Below are 18,544 nucleotides of genomic sequence, written 5' to 3'. Positions count from 1 at the left end.
GTCAGTGCAGTGTTTACAAAAATGTCTTCACTATATGAAAAAGAGCTATAGAATGTAGACATTCAGCAATAAATAATCCTTCACACAGATTCTGTTCAATTCTGCATTTCATAAGAACAAAAGTCAAAGCAGAGCTAATATAACAAACCAAAATGACATTTTCTGTCTGCTCCTCGTGGCAACTGTCAGAACGCTTCCTGTGTTCTGTCAGTAACTGTTGTGTCGTCCTCTGCTGTGACTTTGTTCCTGGTTATAAAAATACACAACTATGGACATCTGTTCGCCTTAAAGGTCTTTTAATGTTCAGGTTCTGTGACATGGAGAAAAAAAATTGCTTTTTGTAATACTTTGCAATTACATACTGTGTGTTAAAGTCATACACTGATTTGAAATGCTCCAGTGTAGTTATTGCTGTTTACTGAGTCAATTTATTTTTCGCTCTTAGGGTTCCCATTTCCATTCAATTACAGGAAATTGGATGCTGTCCTCTGTTGCTGCCTTTTTACAATGTGGACTTTTAAGAGAATTTCTCACTGAGCTGTTCCTCGGTCAGGCCTTTACAGCAGCCAGAAGGAGTGTTATTAAGTTTGTGCATCCCTCCTCCAAGGAGATGAACCTGCAGTGCTCCAGATCCCTCTCACCGTTAAAGACATCTTGTTTTTCTTGGAATTTAACTTCAGTCAGTCTCATCTGTAGCTTTTCAGGTCTGTGTTGTATTAAAGCCTACACTTGTCTACAAGATGTTAACACCACCAATCCTTAAAGAGGTCCTTTAAACTGTCAGTCACAAATTCAATCTATTCTCAAATACTGCTTGATACTGAAGTATTTTCAGTGTTTAAAAAGGGCACAGCAGAGCGCTGCACTGATTACACAAACTGCAGTGCTGTGATGTCTCCTGCAATCGGATGAAGGTCCAGGTTTAGGGTGTTCAAATCTCTGGCTTCTTTGCACAAATGCATGTCACACATTTTAATTTTCTGTCAATTTCAGTCCATTTTACAGCGGCTGTAAAAGCTGGAAAACGAAGAGCAGGCGTGAGGCATTACATTAGACATCAGCTACTAACGTCCTGACATTTTGGCAGGATCAAGGTGTGGTTCGACATCCCCGTTACCACGTGGCTTCAGCTGTCAACCTCGTCACTGGACATGATACTGTGAAGCTGCCGTAGAGCCGGGACTCGTTAGCCAGCCGATGCTAGCTTTGGACTGGAGACTGCATTTTGTATAGCTTGTCCCAACCAGGCATCTGTAGTTTATGTCTTAGCTTCAGGAAGCAGGACGTGATGGGTGGGACAGACAGGAGTTGAGAGCAGCTTATGTTATCAGTTTGTTTTGAGTCTCATTGGAGCCCCAGGGCTGAAGAGACATGAGGTAGAGGAGCTTTAACCATTTCTTCAACTCATAGTCACAGCTAGAAGGTTGACGTGGTTGGTTGCTCATTTCACATGAAAGCAAGATTAGCAGTTTAAACGCAGGACTCTGCGGTGTTCAGACATGGTTCAGCCCAAAATGCATCATTCTAGTGGAGATCTCACTCTCCAAAGATAAATATGTGAGTAAAACCTCTGGGGAAAGATTTGTCTTGTGTCAAGACATCTAGAATATTTTCATTTGATGGAGTGAGGGCATTAAAACAGTGAGGTCTTTGCTTCACATCAAACAACACATGCTGATTCAGAGTATATATAATACTGACAGCCAGTGTGGAATGAAACACTGTAGTTTGAACAACTGCCACCTATTTAGACCGAATGTTAACTAATTAACTAACAATTAACTCACCCCCCTCATTACCAAAGTCATTACTGCTTCAGCCATGCATGTTTGACTGTTGTCCATAGTATCACATGAACCACGTGGACCGTGAAAGGTCTGTCTTTTCTGACCTCCTTGACAACGCAATTATTATTTCTTCACAATACACGAGGCAGAATCTCTACCTCCAGCTATTGCATGTCTCGTCAAACATTAATCTTTACATAAAAAGATGATAATAATTTTACTGTTAGTGCGTCACCAAGGCATAAAATGCACATTTTGTGGTGTGTGTGTGTGTGTGTGTGTGTGTGTGTGTGCTGAAGCTCTCGGTGTGTTTGATTCAGAGATGACTGAATGTTTTCATTAGTTTTCTATGTTCTCTCTGTCAGCGTGCTGTGCTTGTCTCTGTTAGCGTGTGATGTAGGTGACCTTTTGGCTTATTGTGTTCATAAAACACAGTGTGCTCCTTGGTGGTTACAAGAGGAAGAAATATTTCAGCTGTTAGTGTGCCTTCCCTCTGGAGCGTGGGACTGAACTGCAGTTCATTCCTCAGCCGAGATAGAAACACAAATAAAGTGTGTACTTTGTTACTCAACTTGAAAAATCAGCTGTTTTTTTTTCTTGATCTAAGACGATGAGAATCCTGAGTGTTTACCTTGCGAGCATGTTTTTCTGCTTTGCTTCATTTATTTATCTGTTTCTGCTGAGCCTCAACTTGTGAGCACCTGTTTAGCACATCAAATAACGCCGCTCCCAGATAAAAGTTACTCGATCAAGGCATGTTCTCAGACAGGCTCCCTGCAATATCTTGACATTTACTGTCCAGAATCTCAGGCGCACTGCAATCAGACAGCAGCCCTGCTCCTGAGTGGAGCCGGACAGATAAGCTGGCAGAGACGCATTGGCTGAGCGGGTCTTTATCAAGAAGGATGTGGAGGACTGGGCTGCTGCCATTGTGGTGCCATGCTGAATGACCCAGGAGATATCCGTACCTCAAACAGCTGAGGAAATTGCTCTCTGAAGCTGTAAGAAAATGCATGATTTCAAGAGTGATGGTTAGAAAAGCCAATATGCAATTGATTTTTTCCCCCTCCTTCATGCGACGACAGAAATGGAGTTTCAGGGCGGATGTGTGAGGCTGGAACAATCACACATAATCAGGGATATGTGGCACCGTGGAGGACTCATCTGACTCGAAATGTGCCGCCAATCCAGTGCAAATGTTTCTCATCTCAGAAACAACACTGAGTAAACGCTGTCGCTGACTATTACAGCCAGGTGCTTATAGTGTGTTGGCAAAACTCCAGTCAGATGCTGAGATCAGAGGCAGAGCTGTGTGTGACTTGCACTGACTCGGTCTATGTGACGAATTTGCCCAAGTACATTTTATCATGTGAGCAATACAGATAACATCATATATGTTATTGTCTGTCTTGCAAGGATGAAGTGATAGACCATGAGAGACTGAATTAAGAAACCAGGTAGCAGTGCTTGTTTTCAGCTCCTCCAATAAATGAAAAACCTGACAATTTGTGTAAATATCTCATCCCGACCCTGTGGTATCAGAGGTCCGGGTGAATATGGGTCGTTTTTTTGTCTGTGGAGATCTGTCCTTGTAGTCTGGGGGTCTTGTAGGAGGGTTGGGGTGAATTCACGGTGACCTGTCGTATGCTGTAGTATTTCCTGCCTCACTGCGGTATTACAGCACGGTGTGTGGTTCACAGAGGTGTAGGTTCAACTGTATGATCCCTTTGGAAGCAGCTGAACTGGACTGCATTACACAGTAGAGAGAGGCTCCTGCCTAGTCTCACTGGTATAAAAGCATGGACAAAACAGTAAACACCTGTCAGTAAACACAGTACAACGCAACAGCAGCTCTCGCTACATCCTACAAGATGACCATAGGTGGTCCGTGCGTCTGATCAGGATGCCTCCTGGGTGCCTTCCAGTGGAGGTTTTCGGGACACATCCAACTGGTAGGAGACCCCGGGTTGGACCAACACATCCAACTGGTAGGAGACCCTGGGTTGGACCCAGAACACGCTGGAGAGATGATTTACTTTAGCTGTTCTGGGAACGCCTTAGGATTTCCCAGGAGGAATTGGGAAACTCTCCTGGGCAGAGGAGTGTTAGACTACTTAGCTTAATCTGCTGCTGCAGGAACCCGTCTCTGCATAAGTGGCAGAAAATAGATGGGTGAATTATAATAATGATCAAATCCTGTGAAGTTGCCCCTCCTCTTGAGTCAGGCTGACACAAGTTATTTATACCAAGTTTGTCCAGTTTAGAGAGTTTGATAAGCTGTATGAACCAGCCGTATGAGCAGTATGTAAGGATTCAGACCCACCACCAGTCGATGGTGGTGCACATCCAAATGAAACATTTAGTAAAATACACTGACAAAACTCTGCAGCCTTCATGGAGCTGTGCATTCTTTCCATTTCTGATTTGACTTCCACTGAAGCCGAGACTGCTCACAGCAGCGGCGTTACCCAGTTCCCCTCCTGCGTCACACCAGTAACCTCACTGGCTTTCAGCACCTGTGTATTGATTCAGCTCCAGGGACAAAAGGCTGCAATCCAGAACCCCTCAACAGATTCAACACAGATGATGACCAGAGGTCATCATTTTATGTTAGTGGAGTTCTTCTTGGCAGCAAGCAATCTTTTTTTAACCTTTCTTCTACTGAAAAGGCAGCTGTTGTTTACCTCAAAGCACAATCTGCAACAGCAGCAGCACACAGTTAACAAACATGCTTGTTATGAGGCTTTTACCTTGTAAGATCTTTGTCAGTACGGTGGCTGATGAGTGAATGGACTCTTCAACATAGACTGTGATTTCTGCAGTAATTCAGTAACATCTGATGTTTAAAACTGAAAATTAAGTTCCACACTGATTACAGGCAGAGCAAATAATACTAGTAGGAATATATAATGACAGTAGTAGTAGGTAAGAAAAAAGAAATGCCCTGATGGTTTTAAGAGAACCTACCATTTTCAGCAGTGTGTGAATAAAATGGGGATGGCTGAAACCACGTTTGGCTCTGCAGAAATGTTTCTCCTTCTTGGTGGATGAAATGGATTTTGTACAGATTGGTCTTTAAGAGGTGGCATTACAGGCCTTTTGGCCCATTTTTATAAGTATTGAGTGCATTTTAAACCTCCCTGTGACATTTTATTCACACAAAGCTGTTTAGTTTTCTCTAAATCCACATTCTCCTCTGTCCTCTAGCAGCTGTTTCAGAACTCATTAACATAAGATTTACATCATTTATGAGCACCTTCTCTGATTGGCTGGAGGTGATGATTTTGCTTCACCCCCAGCCAATCAGAATGGGACCCAATTAATCTTATTTTCTCTATTGCTTTTACCTCATGTAATGGCTGCAGCTGGAAACACAAGACCAATGAACCAGAGTCTGATCCTGAATGGGAGGGAACCTGCTGCTGCAGGCTGGTGACATCAGCTGGATGTTTCCGGATGGTGCCATTGTCTTTCTTAACAAAGTAACGGGCAGCTAGCTTAGCTTTAGCACAGCTTTTTTCATTCACCTCCCTACGCTCTCATGGAAGCGTTGTGCAGGGGGTGGGCTTATCCTCACATATTTGATTGTACACCCACGTGCAACATCACAACAGGCACAGTTTCACCACCGGCCCTTCCCCAGGCAGGAGGTGCCAAATTTTAAATAACAGCACAGCAGACACAGGTTTTAATAATCTGACAGAATCTATCACCCTGATCCATCTCAAAGCCTTTTTTTTGTTTTCCACCTGTAAATAATCTTCAAATACACTTTTATTGTGACTAAAAGTAAAGTGCTCCATTTTTTAAATGAGCAGTTAAAGACCTCAGACTGTCTCCTTGTGTTTGTGTCTTTTGTCTGTGCTGCATTTCACCTTTACACCCGGTAAAGTCTCTTTGATGCCTTCAGAGCAGACCTTTCCATCAATATGAAGCTTTAAACCATGCAGCCATGTAATTGTGAGGAATGAGGTGTTCGTGCCTGAGTGGGCAGGCTGGGACACTCAGCCTCTGAAGCTTGGCCCATGAGAACCAGACAGGTTGCAGGAGCTGCTGTCTGATGGCCGCCTGTGATGATACCGGCCAGAATCCATTCAGGGAAAGACCACACACACACACACACACACTTAACAGTGTCTTCAGAAATCCTCAGCATTACTTTTTAAGTGAATGATTTTGTAATACAGGAGTAGTGGAGACATGACAGCTGGGTGGAGACTGATGGTAGAAAACCTCTCTCCAGCTGAAGCACTGTCACCTGGCGTAAGGAGATGAAAGGGAGATGAAAGGACACTTGGCTTTAACTAATTATGATACTTTATGGATTAATTAAGAGATTATTTTTCCAAATAAACAAAATGTATAACATATACTTGTATATACATGTATAAAAAGAAATGCTCCTCACAAGTTTCCACAGTCAAAAAATAAAACCTTTCAATTGATCAAAACCAGTTAAAAACCAACAGGTGCCCTACAAAGTCATTATTTTAACCCAAACCATGATCTTGTTCTAAACCTAACCAAGTGTGTTTGTGCCTAAACCATGATGTGAGAGGTCTGGCCCATAATAAGGGCCTACTGAGCCAACTAGGAGGTGGAGTAGGGCCCTAAACTTAGTCCATGGAGCAGAACACAACAACTCACTAATTAACATGTTGTATATTGTTTCTACACAAATAGACATTGGAAAGTGACAGTTTGGTGTTTTAGGGACAGCCACCTGCTGAATTTGTCAGGAAATCACAGGAGGGTCTAAACCAACGAGGTTTCATGGTGACAGCGATCCAGTTCACCCTGTTTCTGCCTCACTCCCAGCTGGGCCTGAATTTGATCTGGCGAGTTCTCAGGCAGTGCAGGCTCTGTCCTCTCAGAGCTCCAGGCTGCCGCTGCCCGCCGCTTCGGCTCCGTTTGCCAGGAGGACTGACATGTTTTGCTGAGACAAGGGTATGGTTGCACCCACTCAGCAGCCTCGCTATGAACAAGTGTTAGTGGAGAACATGGAGTCAGAGGAGCGATCTGGTGGCCGCCTCACCAGGCCGGCAGTCTGTCTCACACGCCACCGCCTCCTCTCCCTCATCAGCATCCTGCTCCTCTCCTTTCCAGACCGGTCTCCCGCCATGAAGCAATACAGCAGAGACTGTTATGCAAATAGGTTTGGCGTCTGTTTGGCCTGACAGTCCCTATTCTCCAAAATAAACATGACATTTCCTTTTGCTGCTGTTCCCCCACAACACCAAATTACAAAGAACTGGGAAAAAGAAAGAGCAGCAGTTTTTGCTTTACACCAGTAAAGTTTTATAAATGTATGGAGTGAAAGGTTTTGCAGTTTTGCTAAATCCCTAAATTTTGTTCTTTTAAGGCCACTGAAAAGTTGGATTAAATTCAAACGTGCGTGGAATTTAACCAGGGGCCATGATGGAAAACAAAAAGAATTCATGGCAAAGGGACAGATGTGAGGATACAGTGGCTCTGACCTTTGACCACCTAAATCGAATCAGTCCATTCTTGAGTTCATCTGGAGGTTTGTGCCACTTCTGAAGAGATTCCCTTAGGGTGTTCCTGAGATATCGTGTTTTTAGCTTCTCTGACCTGTGTTGATGGTGGAAGTGGCAAACACTCAGGAGGACGTTAAAAATCATTTCCTGTCTTTTCCATATTGATCAAAAGAGCATTTTGTCAGATGCTTTCCTGAACAGTTCATTTTCATAAAACGGCACTATGTTGTGAATCCTTAATGTTGAGTGAGTTCCTACTGATACCGTCCTCATAGATGTAATTTTGGTTTCACTTTCAGACTTCCTGCAACCTGTGATTTGATTTATTGTCTCTGAAAACATGAAGCACAACTTCTCTCCATAAGGCCGGGGTCTTGCCTCCATGCTGGGCCTCACAGGGAGATCAGACGTCCTGCCTTGTGCAAAATCTGAATTATTATTTTAATCATTGCTGTTCATCTTTGTAATGACTCTGCTGTCACCTGAAGTAATGACCTACAATGGGAAGATCTATTAGAGCCATTTATCATGCTGCCACTGCTGCTACAGCAAGGTCTTCATTTTTAGCTGAAAATTAAACTCTCCTTGCACCTGTGACATCTCTGAAGTTGTGGTTAAACATTCACAACCTGTGGAAATGCAGCGGAGCTTTGGAGACACTGTGGAAAAGGGCCCTGTTGAAAAGCTGTCACCACTGCTCAGGCACTTTTAGACAGATGTTGCTGGAGGGTGAAATCTGAAATGGCAAATGCATCATCTCCAGTATCTGTGCATTCAAGGTACAGGTGAGAACAGATATGAATACCCGGCGGGACGTTTCACTGCTCAGAAGGACCAGAAACGTTTAGCCGTGTAAATTCAGCCAACTCAGTTTAATCTTTATTTGGCCGTGAAAGAAACGTAGCTCAAAGGAAGGCAAGTTGTCTTTGCATTTAGACAGACGTTCCTGGTCCTCAGATGATGAACCCTGTAGTGCTCCTCTGACCTTCCACACAGCATCGCCATGAGGGTTCACACTATGGCCATAGGTGTGGGTTAGTGGGGCCCTTCTCCACCTCCTAGTTGGCTCAGTAGGCTGTTGCACCAGTGCTTTGTCAGCATGATTACACTAATGAACGTGGAACCTACCAGGTTTATGTTTAGAGACGTGCTGTAGTCTGGGTTAAAATAATGACGGACCAGAGAACAACACTGACAAACAGCTGTCTCCTGTTTAACGTCCTGAGATTGTCGCCTAATTACAACACATTAATGTTATGCACCCTCGGGCTGTTTGCCCCTACTGAGGCAGGATTATGGGCGTGATACCAACTGATAACTGCCATTTAATGGTTTCTCCATAAACGTCCACCACATGTGAAACGTCCTGGTCTCTCCACTGACCCCGTCGCTGTCGTCGCTCTCCTCCATGTTTATTGTTACCGGTCTGTGAGGGGCCGACGCCGAATGATGACGACAGGCCATATGTGCAGAGGAGGAGACGTTAAAACGACCACATTCAGCTGGGATGTGGACGCAGCTACTGTATGTGAGAGGGCAGCAGAGAGAGAAGGAACAGGAGCATGGTGTGTAACAGTAGTGGAGTGTGCACAGTGTTCCCCTCTGAATGTAGTGAGTGGATATGAAGCAGCATTAAATGGAAATACTCTAGTGAAATACCTCAAACCTGTACCTGAGTACATGTAGTAGTTACTCAGTACAGCTGTGAATCCAGGACTTTAATGGAGGATCTTTCCACTGCTCTGCTGATATTTGACATTGACTTGTCTTCAGTACTGGCACATCTGAATCACCTAGAGCCGTTCACGTGCTGTAGATGCTGATACTGTACATTTTTACTAAATGATTTAACATGATAGTCTTTTCATCACCAGTTCATCACAAAACAAAACTGCAAATTCAAGCAGGAGGGCATATGCTGAAGATGAGTGAGCGCTGACTGATGCTGAGGAGTGTTTCTAACTGAACACACACACCCGCCCACACGCTAACACGTTGTCTGTGTGTGAACTCATATCTTTGTTTGTTTGTGTTGTTTCTTATGCTGCAGTGTCGTGTTGAACAGATTCTGTTCAGACTTATCGTGTATTTGTTTGTTAGGTAGTGGCATGTTTTTACCTCGCCTACACAGCATCACATATACTTTTTCTCCTCCTCTTCCAGTCTTCCATCCATCTATTGCTGTTGTGAATTTGTTACTTACATGGACTCATTTCAGCAGGTAAGAGCAGAGCAATGTAAACACAGGTGGCTCTTTTCTCAGACTCTTAACCCAGAGCAGAAGGAAACGTGAAAAGTGAGAGGAAAGATTTGTCAAATGGCCATTAAAGTGTGAAAGATTCAGGGAGCCTCAGTCGGGCTCTTCAAAGACTGTCCTCAGCCCGGGGGCCCCTAGACAGGAGAACCGCGAGGGGACTGTTAACCCATCTGTCGGAAAGTCAATCAAATGCCTACAAACTGCAAAAACCCACAAAATGACAAAAAAACAGATGCAAAACAATTACAAAGAGACATAAAATGACTAAAAAGAGAGGGAAGCCCCCACAGACAGCAGAACAAAGAGAGATGCAGAGCAGTTTAAAATGGGCCCAAAACAAGTAACAATAGGTGCAAAGAAATGCAAATCAACACAAATGCTATAAACAATTTGCCATCAGATTTGGAGAACTTGCACCAAATGCACCAGAGGCTCAGTTTTCCTCTATGTGAACTGCAGATTTCCTTTTTTTCTTGTGGCAGTTTCTCTTCCAAAGCAAATGAATACATCTCACATCTGCCACAAGGACTTTAAATGTCCTCAAGCATCCATGTGCATTTCAGCCTGAGTTTGTATTCTACTAATTAGCAGCTTGTTTCTTGACTTATCCCCGCTGGATGAGGTGTTTAAGACACAATTTGCAACATGAGATCAGTTCCTGTTCTGTTAATTTTGACACGTCCCTTATGAAAACAAACACTGTACCAGCAGCCAGAGCTGTAGTGGGAGGTGAGCACACACACCGCTGTTTACCCACCTCTCAGATTCAGAACCATGTTTACACAGCTGCTCCAATACATGCACTATACTTTACACCTGCTAGTGTGATAAAACTGGCCTTTCTTCTTCAGTGTTTTATGCAAATATTAGAATCACTAAATGGCAGATTAACTGAGATCCATTCAAAAGCTGCTGAGGCTTCTAACTAAACCTCAAGCCGAGATTGGTCTTCGAGCTCAGCACGTGGCAAAAACGTCTTGATAAGATGGATGTTTTCTGCAGCGAGTACAGTGAAACAGCAGAGGAAGGAGCTGTTTCATTCAGTATAGTCACAGGTGCATCAAGGCCAAAACTCCAGAGAGCAAAAGATGGAATGTGTGATACCATCGAGTGGTAAGAATCTGTTGCTGCTCTGCAGACAATGAGCTGGAAAAGAAGATAAAGCAGAGAGGGGGAGGCTGTTTGTAAGGATAAGAGGACATTTTCTGGCTCGGGTTAACATCACTACTGTGAAAGAAAGCTCACCTACATGTGGAAACGCAAACAGGCTTTGTGCTTGTCCTGAAAGTCACCCTCTTTCACTGCTTTCTTTCTACAGAGCAAACTGAAAAATCAGATGTGACAACACCACAAATGTGGCTTGTAGATTTGTGTTTCCAGGTTTTTCCTCGACAGCAGGAGGAATGTTCACAGTCAGCCTGTGTGTGCCGTAAAAGTCATCGATTTGCTGCATGGAAAAAACACGTGCGTAGTGTCTCCTTTAGAATAAATCCCCTGATAATTTAAACATTACCTCTCTGTCTTCATCTGTATTCCATCAATGTGTTTATTTGGCTTCTGCAGCGTGACACGTTTCCCGCAGAGCCCGTGTTGCCATGGTTTAGCCGAGCATCAAACCATGGAAACAGTAAACAGGGGGCCACAGCGGCCTGATCAATTTCAACGGGAACAAACAATATTCATTTCTGACAAAAGGAAAGGATGACATTGGCTCTTGGTTTGTCATTAGAGCCTGAGAAGAGCTTTTCTTAATGGGAGGATATTTGTTGTCTAGTCTGAACCGGATGGTATCAACATGCTGACAGGTGCATTAACTAACCCCAGTGACAGTGGGACAGGACGTGGTGTCTCTCAGCTACACCCCCTCCATGACCCTCTGCTGCCTACACCCCTCCTGATGTTATTCCAGCTTCTCCAACCTGTGTTGACAAAGTACGGTCTGTAAATCGGTAGTCATGTCAAACAGCCACGGAGGAGCTCTGGGCGGCTAAAAGTCTGACTGGCTTCAGAAAACTCTCTGTCACTGTGAGAATAAACACAGCACAAACTCGGCCTCCATAAGTGTTGCGGTTTGACATCCTCATCACCACCAATCCACCCCAACCTCGACTTTCTCACTCTATACATCACCCGATTCCTTTCTTTGCCATGTCATAATGACTACAGCCACTAGAGGGCACATCGCTACTATATCTATCAATACTGGGAGGTGCAGGAGGCTCATCCTCAACCATATTTATAGTCACAATAATGACCGATGGTAGCCACAGAATGTGTGACAACACTTGAATTGGCTGGTGATGTTTTGGTGTAAGATAGCAAACAATGAACTGGAGAGTGGAAATAACTCATTTTAGAATTCATGCCACCCTTTAAACATCCCTGGATTCACATTGAAAGTATAACTTTTCACAGCCTGGGTTGTCACCTGATTTATAACAAACCTCACAGAAATATTACCATGTTTTTGATATGCATGTACTGTATCCTGCTAAAAGAAAACACTTTTAGATTGAGGGAACTGGAGCCTCTCCCAGTGCATGCTGGGAAAGAGGTGGGGTAGACCTTGGACAGGTCACCAGCCTATCAAATTATCATCATCAATAAGCAATTATTTTCAATACTGATTAAGCAGCCAGCCAATAATTTTCTAGAGTAAACATTTAGTCTGCCAGAAAAAAAAGCCTTCCTAGTCTGAGGTGACATCTTCAGATGTCTTGTTTCTGTCCAGCCAACAGTTCAGATTCCAAAGATTTTCTATTTAGAGATACATAAAACTGAGAAAAACACCCGACCAATTGTTGCAGCTCTGCATCGTAACATTCTCACATAGCAGCTCCCAGAGAGTTTGAAGAAGGCAGAGTCCCATATGACGGGCATACAGTATGGAAAGTACTAAATACCAATTATAAATGGTTTACTATAGTTACTACACTAAAATATGAGTTCTTTAAAATGATACACTCTCAGTTTGATTTCATAAAGAGCAAGTAAAGCATTTACAGAATTATCGTTTTTCACAGTCCTTCTGAAACTGTTCACTGTCGGCAAATTAGCTTTAAATCTTCTGGCTCTGATCAGCCCCTCTATTTCGCAGCACGCTCATAAAAAATAATCTGCACACCAAGCTTTTGGAAACATGTTTTTAAATTGCACATTTAGTGTTTGTGAGCACATCCGTTTGCTTTTAAAACACTGCACAAAAAACTGTACTAAACCACCACACTGAAGGCCTCACTGTACTGTACGTATGCTCAGATGTGCACAGTAATATGCAGTATAAACCCCCTCGTGGTGCAGATATGCAGCAGAAGATGCAAAAAGGAAGCAGGCGTTTTGTTCATTAGACATTCATCAGTGACATTTCCCTTGTAGTTAGATTTCGTCCCTGCTGATTAATGAAGTTACAAAGCGTTAATACTATCACACAGCACATCCATCAGTTCACATCTGTGAAATGTTTTATCTTCACCAAAACCAAATACCACAGCAGATTCTGATAGTGACTAACAGTGCTTTTCATAATAAAACAGATACTTAATTAGAAAACTCAGAGCATGTGGGAAAACTATCATAACTCAGTGATATCATAGGCCTTTTTATTGATTGATTGATTTTATTTTTTCAGTTTTCACGACAGCAGCAGTGCGTTTGTGTGCTCCCAGTCAGTTGGATTTCATCCTCCAGAGCAGAACAGTTACAATGCATCACCTACGTGTGCAGAAGCATTGTACAGCAGAAGCTAACCTGGATGAAATGCAACTTCCACTGGACTGACAGAGCCACCAGATGAGTTTCACACTGAGCAAATCAATACTGTACACAGAGAGGCTACTCACGACAGAGCTGGAATAGAGCAGGATGACTGCAGCATGGCCACACTGCCCAACATGGCTGCCGAAAAAGATCCAGAGTTACATGACAAGGTGGGAGCCAGACTCTCCGGCAGCCATCTTTGATGCAGTGAGCGAAATTATTGTCATACACCAGGACTTTTTTTCCCCCCGAGACTCTGCTTCTACTGGTGCAAGAAACTCTGCAGCCATTTTTTTTGGCAGCTTTCTGCATTTTTTAGGGACAAATATTCATTTTTTCTCTTTAATCTTGGAAACAAATGCATGTTTTTCATGTTCCACACTTCAGGCCAGTTTGTCATTTTTTGAAAAATGCTCTTTTAGCTTTCTTGCTGAGCATCAGAGAAGAAGACCGATACCACTCTCAAGGCTGTAAATGTGAAACTATAATCAGGATGTGGTTAGCCTAGGTTAGCATAAAGCCTGGAAGCAAGGGGAAACAACTGGCCCTGTTAAGTCCAAAATTCACGAATTAGCACATATCACATTTGTTTAATTCATACACACACTGAAATGTAAAAACGCAGCCCAGTTTCACAGTAAAATGTACAACAGCTACGATGATCTGGATCACAAAATGTACTAGTCTCACAGTTGTGCCTCCACAATTGTGACACTGCAACATTTTCTGACTCAACAGTTGTGACATGCTAACGTCACATGGTTAAATGGTTAAGTATAGGCACAGAAACTAGACGGTTAAGGTTGGGGAAAGGCCCTGGGTAAATGAAAAGTACAACGTCAGACACAATCAGTTGTCAGCAAAAAACTTTGATAAGTCACAATTTTAGAGCTGTCATTGTGACATTACTATGTTTTCTGCTGTAGACCAATGTAGCTATTGTATATTTTCACATGAAACTGGTCTGCTTGTTTCCCAGCAAACAGTTTTAGTAAAACTACAAGTTCTCATTTTTTTTGTCTTTATATATTGATAAAACAAACGATGTATGTGTTTGTTAGTGAACTCTAATGGTGTTTATAGGTGTATGTTTAAACTCTGCATGCTAAGCTATGCTAATCACTTCCTGACTCCAGCTCAGTACTTAAAGAGGAATTCCACAGTGTCGGAGAGTACTACTGCATATGTGAGAAAGAATTATGAAGTCTTTAGTGTCTCCAGATCAGCTGTGTGAAGTCTGATAAATGTCCTCAGGTGATGTCACTTGAGTCAGCGTGGGCTGGGTCTGAGGACTACAAGTCTGAAAAGTGAAAACATCTGTCGGTGTGGAGTTAGAAACAAGTGAACTTACCTGACTCTGTAGCTGTTCCTCACCTCCACTGCAGGGTTGAGGCTCCAGGCTACATGACTTGCTACTGTACTACCATAACACACTCCACCCGAACTGTCAGCAGTCGAAATGCATTGTAGGTAATGTAGGTGCCAGATTTTGACATATGTGGTTCTGCTGCATCGATTTTGATCCTTTTTGCAAAAACTGTCCACTGGGAGTCCACAGAAAAGAGAGTGGTATCACTTTCCTGCATCTAACTCTGAGCAAGAGAGCGAAAAAGAGTAGTTCTAAAAAACTACTGCCTAAGAGTGAATAAGACCGGGTGGACATTTTGGAGATTACTTGGTGAGCATCTTTGCTTAGACTGCTGCCCCCGCGACCCGGTCCCGGATAAGCGGAGGAAAATGGATGGATGGACTTGGTGAGATTCCCTAAGTTACTGCATGATGTGCACAGGGCTGTAGCCTGGATTCGGATAAGACTGAGATGATATTTGTCCGGTGCAGCGCCGTCATCTCTAAGAAACCATTTAAATAAAAACAGTACATAAAAGAATATGGAAACAAAGAAAACAGTGAAGTAGCTATATTTAAGACCTATATATTTCTACATTTATTTAAAATGTGAATATTTTGTCCCTGTTACCACCTTACATACTGGTGTGAATATAGATTCAGACCTATTAAGATTTAAATCCCTTTTAATTCAATGTGGTTTTAGCCAAATTTTTGAATGAGAACTAAAAAACTGCTGAATCAGCCATTATGTGAACTGTGAAACCCAAATTCACCCGACTAAAGCCCTGGACACATATAGCGTCATCACCAGTACTTTGCCGTTGTTACGGGTTGTTTTCCTGACAGGTTGCAAGCAAACAGATATTTTTGTTTGACTTTTACATTTTTTTAACCCCAGAAATCTTCTCTTAAGGGATCAGCAGCGCCTAAAGCTTGACATTTAACATCTGACGGTTTATGGGGGGAAGAAGGTGATGCTGATCAGAATATGACATTTTCTACCTTTAAATTTAATGTATTTAGCATCTTCCACAACAAAAGCGAAGAAATCACTGCAGTAGGATTTGCTGTAGATTTGGAGCTGGATCTGAATTTGTTTGGTCTGATATGAAATGGAACATCAAAGTGAATATTAACAATTAAAAATACTTCTTGCACTAGTAGATACAATCGGTTTTGCAGTACTGCCTCTTCCTTCATTCCGGATGGAACATTTAACACTATTTTACAGTATGATACCCTCCACTGGCCACATCCAGACTCTTCTAGCAAATGAAGGTAAAAATCACAGGAATTCTCACAGATTCATACATTTACACTCGTTTTGGAGTCTTGATTAAAGTACATCTCACCCACAGCAAGAAAAGAAAAGAAAACACATACACTGGCCACAAGAATGAACCAAAATCTCATCTGTTTCTCAAATTAAAATCATGCCTTCATCTCCATCTGGGCCAGGTATATCAGAGGAGCTAAACTACTTGTTGTAGGCACCAGTATTTCCCCTTATTGACTCAGGAAAATGAAACACAAATCTTATTTTTTGCCCTTGGGGCTCATGGTAGCTAAGTGCTAAGCTGTTTGTGCTTAGAAGCCAACTGATGTTGACTGTCAAACTTGTATGGCAAAGTGAGTCTGTAGGCTACAGTCCAGTGCAGCACATACAGGTGGGGCCCCTGCGCCTGGGGCTATGGACTTTCTCCAAGTCATTGTAAAAACCAGTCACAGAGCCTCCACATCATAACATTTTGTCCTGTACGCCAGCAGCATTTTTAATTCCACTGGTTAAAAAATGCCACTCTTTCACTGTGCCATAGTGCCGACTGGATGGCAGCTGTCCTCTGCACCATCCATCTGGTAGAAGCTCACCCTGCAGCCACGTCACCATAAACAATCTGGGTGTTGATGAGGGTGCCCTCTCGAAAATCCTGGGGAGTGAGATGTGGGCTATGGTGGCCGTGATTCAGTTCTGGCATTATACAGATGGTTGGAGATGGGTTTGAGGCGGGGGCGGGGGGGGGGGGGAATTGAAGCTGGTAATTGTCGTTCATGCCCTGCAGCATCTAAACCGTATTAGTTTGTGGAACGCCTGCTTGAAGTCCTCGTTGGACATGGTGTAAATAATGGGGTTGATTAAGGAGTTGAGGTAACCCAACCAGGTGAAAATGTCAAATAGCTCCGGGTGGAAGCAGGACTCGCAGACAGGCACTAGAAGAGTGTAAATGAAAAACGGGAGCCAGCATATGATGTAGGCTCCAAGGATTATCCCCAAAGTTTTGGTCGCCTTCCTCTCCCTGGCAGCGGAGATGCGCTTCTTCTCCAGCAGCGAGTCGGACACAGTGACTTTGACTTGGCTCACGTTTGCGGACGAGGTAGTGTCACAGGATGAGGTGTCGTTCGTCCCGTAGTTTAGAGATGTGGTGGACGCCACCGACCCGGGGGAGTTGGTGATTAGGTGCGCCGAGGTGAGTCTCTTCCCCGGCTTATTGTGCGACTGCTTCAGGATGCGTTTTCGGGCTTCCACGTAAATCCTCCCGTACAGGGCGATGAGCAGCAGCGTGGGGATGTAAAAAGCGCCGAAGGTGGAGTAGATTGTGTAAAAAATGTGGTCGGTGTTCACGTTGCAACTCGTCACCTCTTCTGCCTTAACCTGGCGCCAAAAGAAAGGCGGCAGGGAAATGGAGATGGCGATCACCCAGGCGGTGGCGATCATCCCGGCTGCGCGCCCTGGCGTGCGCTTTTTGGCGTACTCCACCGCGTCCGTGATGGCCCAGTAGCGGTCCAGCGCAATTACGCACAGGTGCAGGATAGATGCGGTGCAACACGTTATATCCGAGGAGAGCCAGATGTCACAAACGACCTGTCCCAGAGTCCAGGTCTGGCTCACCGTGTAAAGCGCGCTGATGGGCATCACCAAGATGGACACTAGAAGGTCCGTGACCGCCAGAGAGGCGATCAGAAAGTTTGCCGGGGTGTGTAATTTTCTGGATTGGTAAATGGTGGCGATGACGAATGCGTTTGAAAGCGTCGTGGCGAAAGTTATGAGCGCTAAGGTCACCCCTAGACCCGCCTGGAAAGCCAGGTTAGTGCCCTTCACCTCCGGCTTCGTCGTGAAATTAGCATGGGTGTAGTTGGTGGAGATGTTCAACAGCTCTCCGTAGATGACAGGCGTAGGTTTGAGCTGACTGGCACTCTCCATTCCTCCACCTTCCCCCTTCAGATCCCCCTGTCATTGAGCTCGAAGGAAAGCCTGGAAATCACTCTGAAATCACTCAGATATTCATCCACCGCTCGCGTTTCTCGTCTTTTGTAAACGCAGAATGAAAGCGGCTCCATCTCCGGCAGAAGCGCAGGAGCAGCTATCCAACAATCAGACGACAGGTGTTGCCATAAAGACACACTTCTGCCTCCTCTTCCTCATCTTAGTCACCCCACCCGCAGCATTTTATACTATTTCTTCAACTTAAACATCCGTGAAATCCGAATAAAATGGCGCACAAGTCGGCCTGGTCATCATCCACAAATCTGTTTTCTAGAATAATTTGGAAAATCACATCACCATCCGGTGTTAAGCGTAAAAATATTGAATATGTGAATATTTACATCAGCAGGTCTTTAATCTGCTCTCAGTGTCTCCTCTCAAGTTCAGAGCTGCTGAAGTCTGACTCCTGGTTTTATACAGCCACTGATCTCTCTCTCTCTCTCTCTCTCTCTCTCTCTCTCTCCCTCTCTCTGTCCATCCCATACTCTCTCTCCTCTCTCCCCTTCTCTCTGTCTGAAATGGTAAAAGGATGCTTCATTTTTATTATTTACTTAATTTTAAACCATTTCTCCCCAGTTTCCACTAATGTTCTTTATGAAAACCAGACAGATGCTGGATTGTGATGTTGACAAAT

The 18,544-nt window shown here is 43.7% G+C and overlaps 1 protein-coding gene across 1 annotated transcript; it reads right to left on the bottom strand.

Moving 5' to 3' along the window:
* Nucleotides 1–12,748: 12,748 nt before the first annotated feature.
* On the bottom strand, nt 12,749–18,272 carry LOC109971318 (5-hydroxytryptamine receptor 1B-like). Its single transcript, XM_020619471.1, has one exon. The coding sequence runs from the start codon at nt 17,845–17,847 to the stop codon at nt 16,696–16,698; it is 1,152 nt and encodes a 383-aa protein (XP_020475127.1). The 5' UTR covers nt 17,848–18,272; the 3' UTR covers nt 12,749–16,695.
* Nucleotides 18,273–18,544: the final 272 nt, after the last annotated feature.

Source organism: Monopterus albus, unplaced genomic scaffold (genome assembly GCF_001952655.1).
Source record: "Monopterus albus unplaced genomic scaffold, M_albus_1.0 scaffold220.1, whole genome shotgun sequence".
Classification (NCBI taxonomy): Eukaryota; Metazoa; Chordata; class Actinopteri; order Synbranchiformes; family Synbranchidae; genus Monopterus; species Monopterus albus.
This window is presented reverse-complemented; position numbering and strand designations above follow the sequence as displayed.

Bases quoted from the DNA above. Each gene is read 5' to 3' on its own strand.
- LOC109971318 (XM_020619471.1), bottom strand. From the start codon at position 17,847: ATGGAGAGTGCCAGTCAGCTCAAACCTACGCCTGTCATCTACGGAGAG.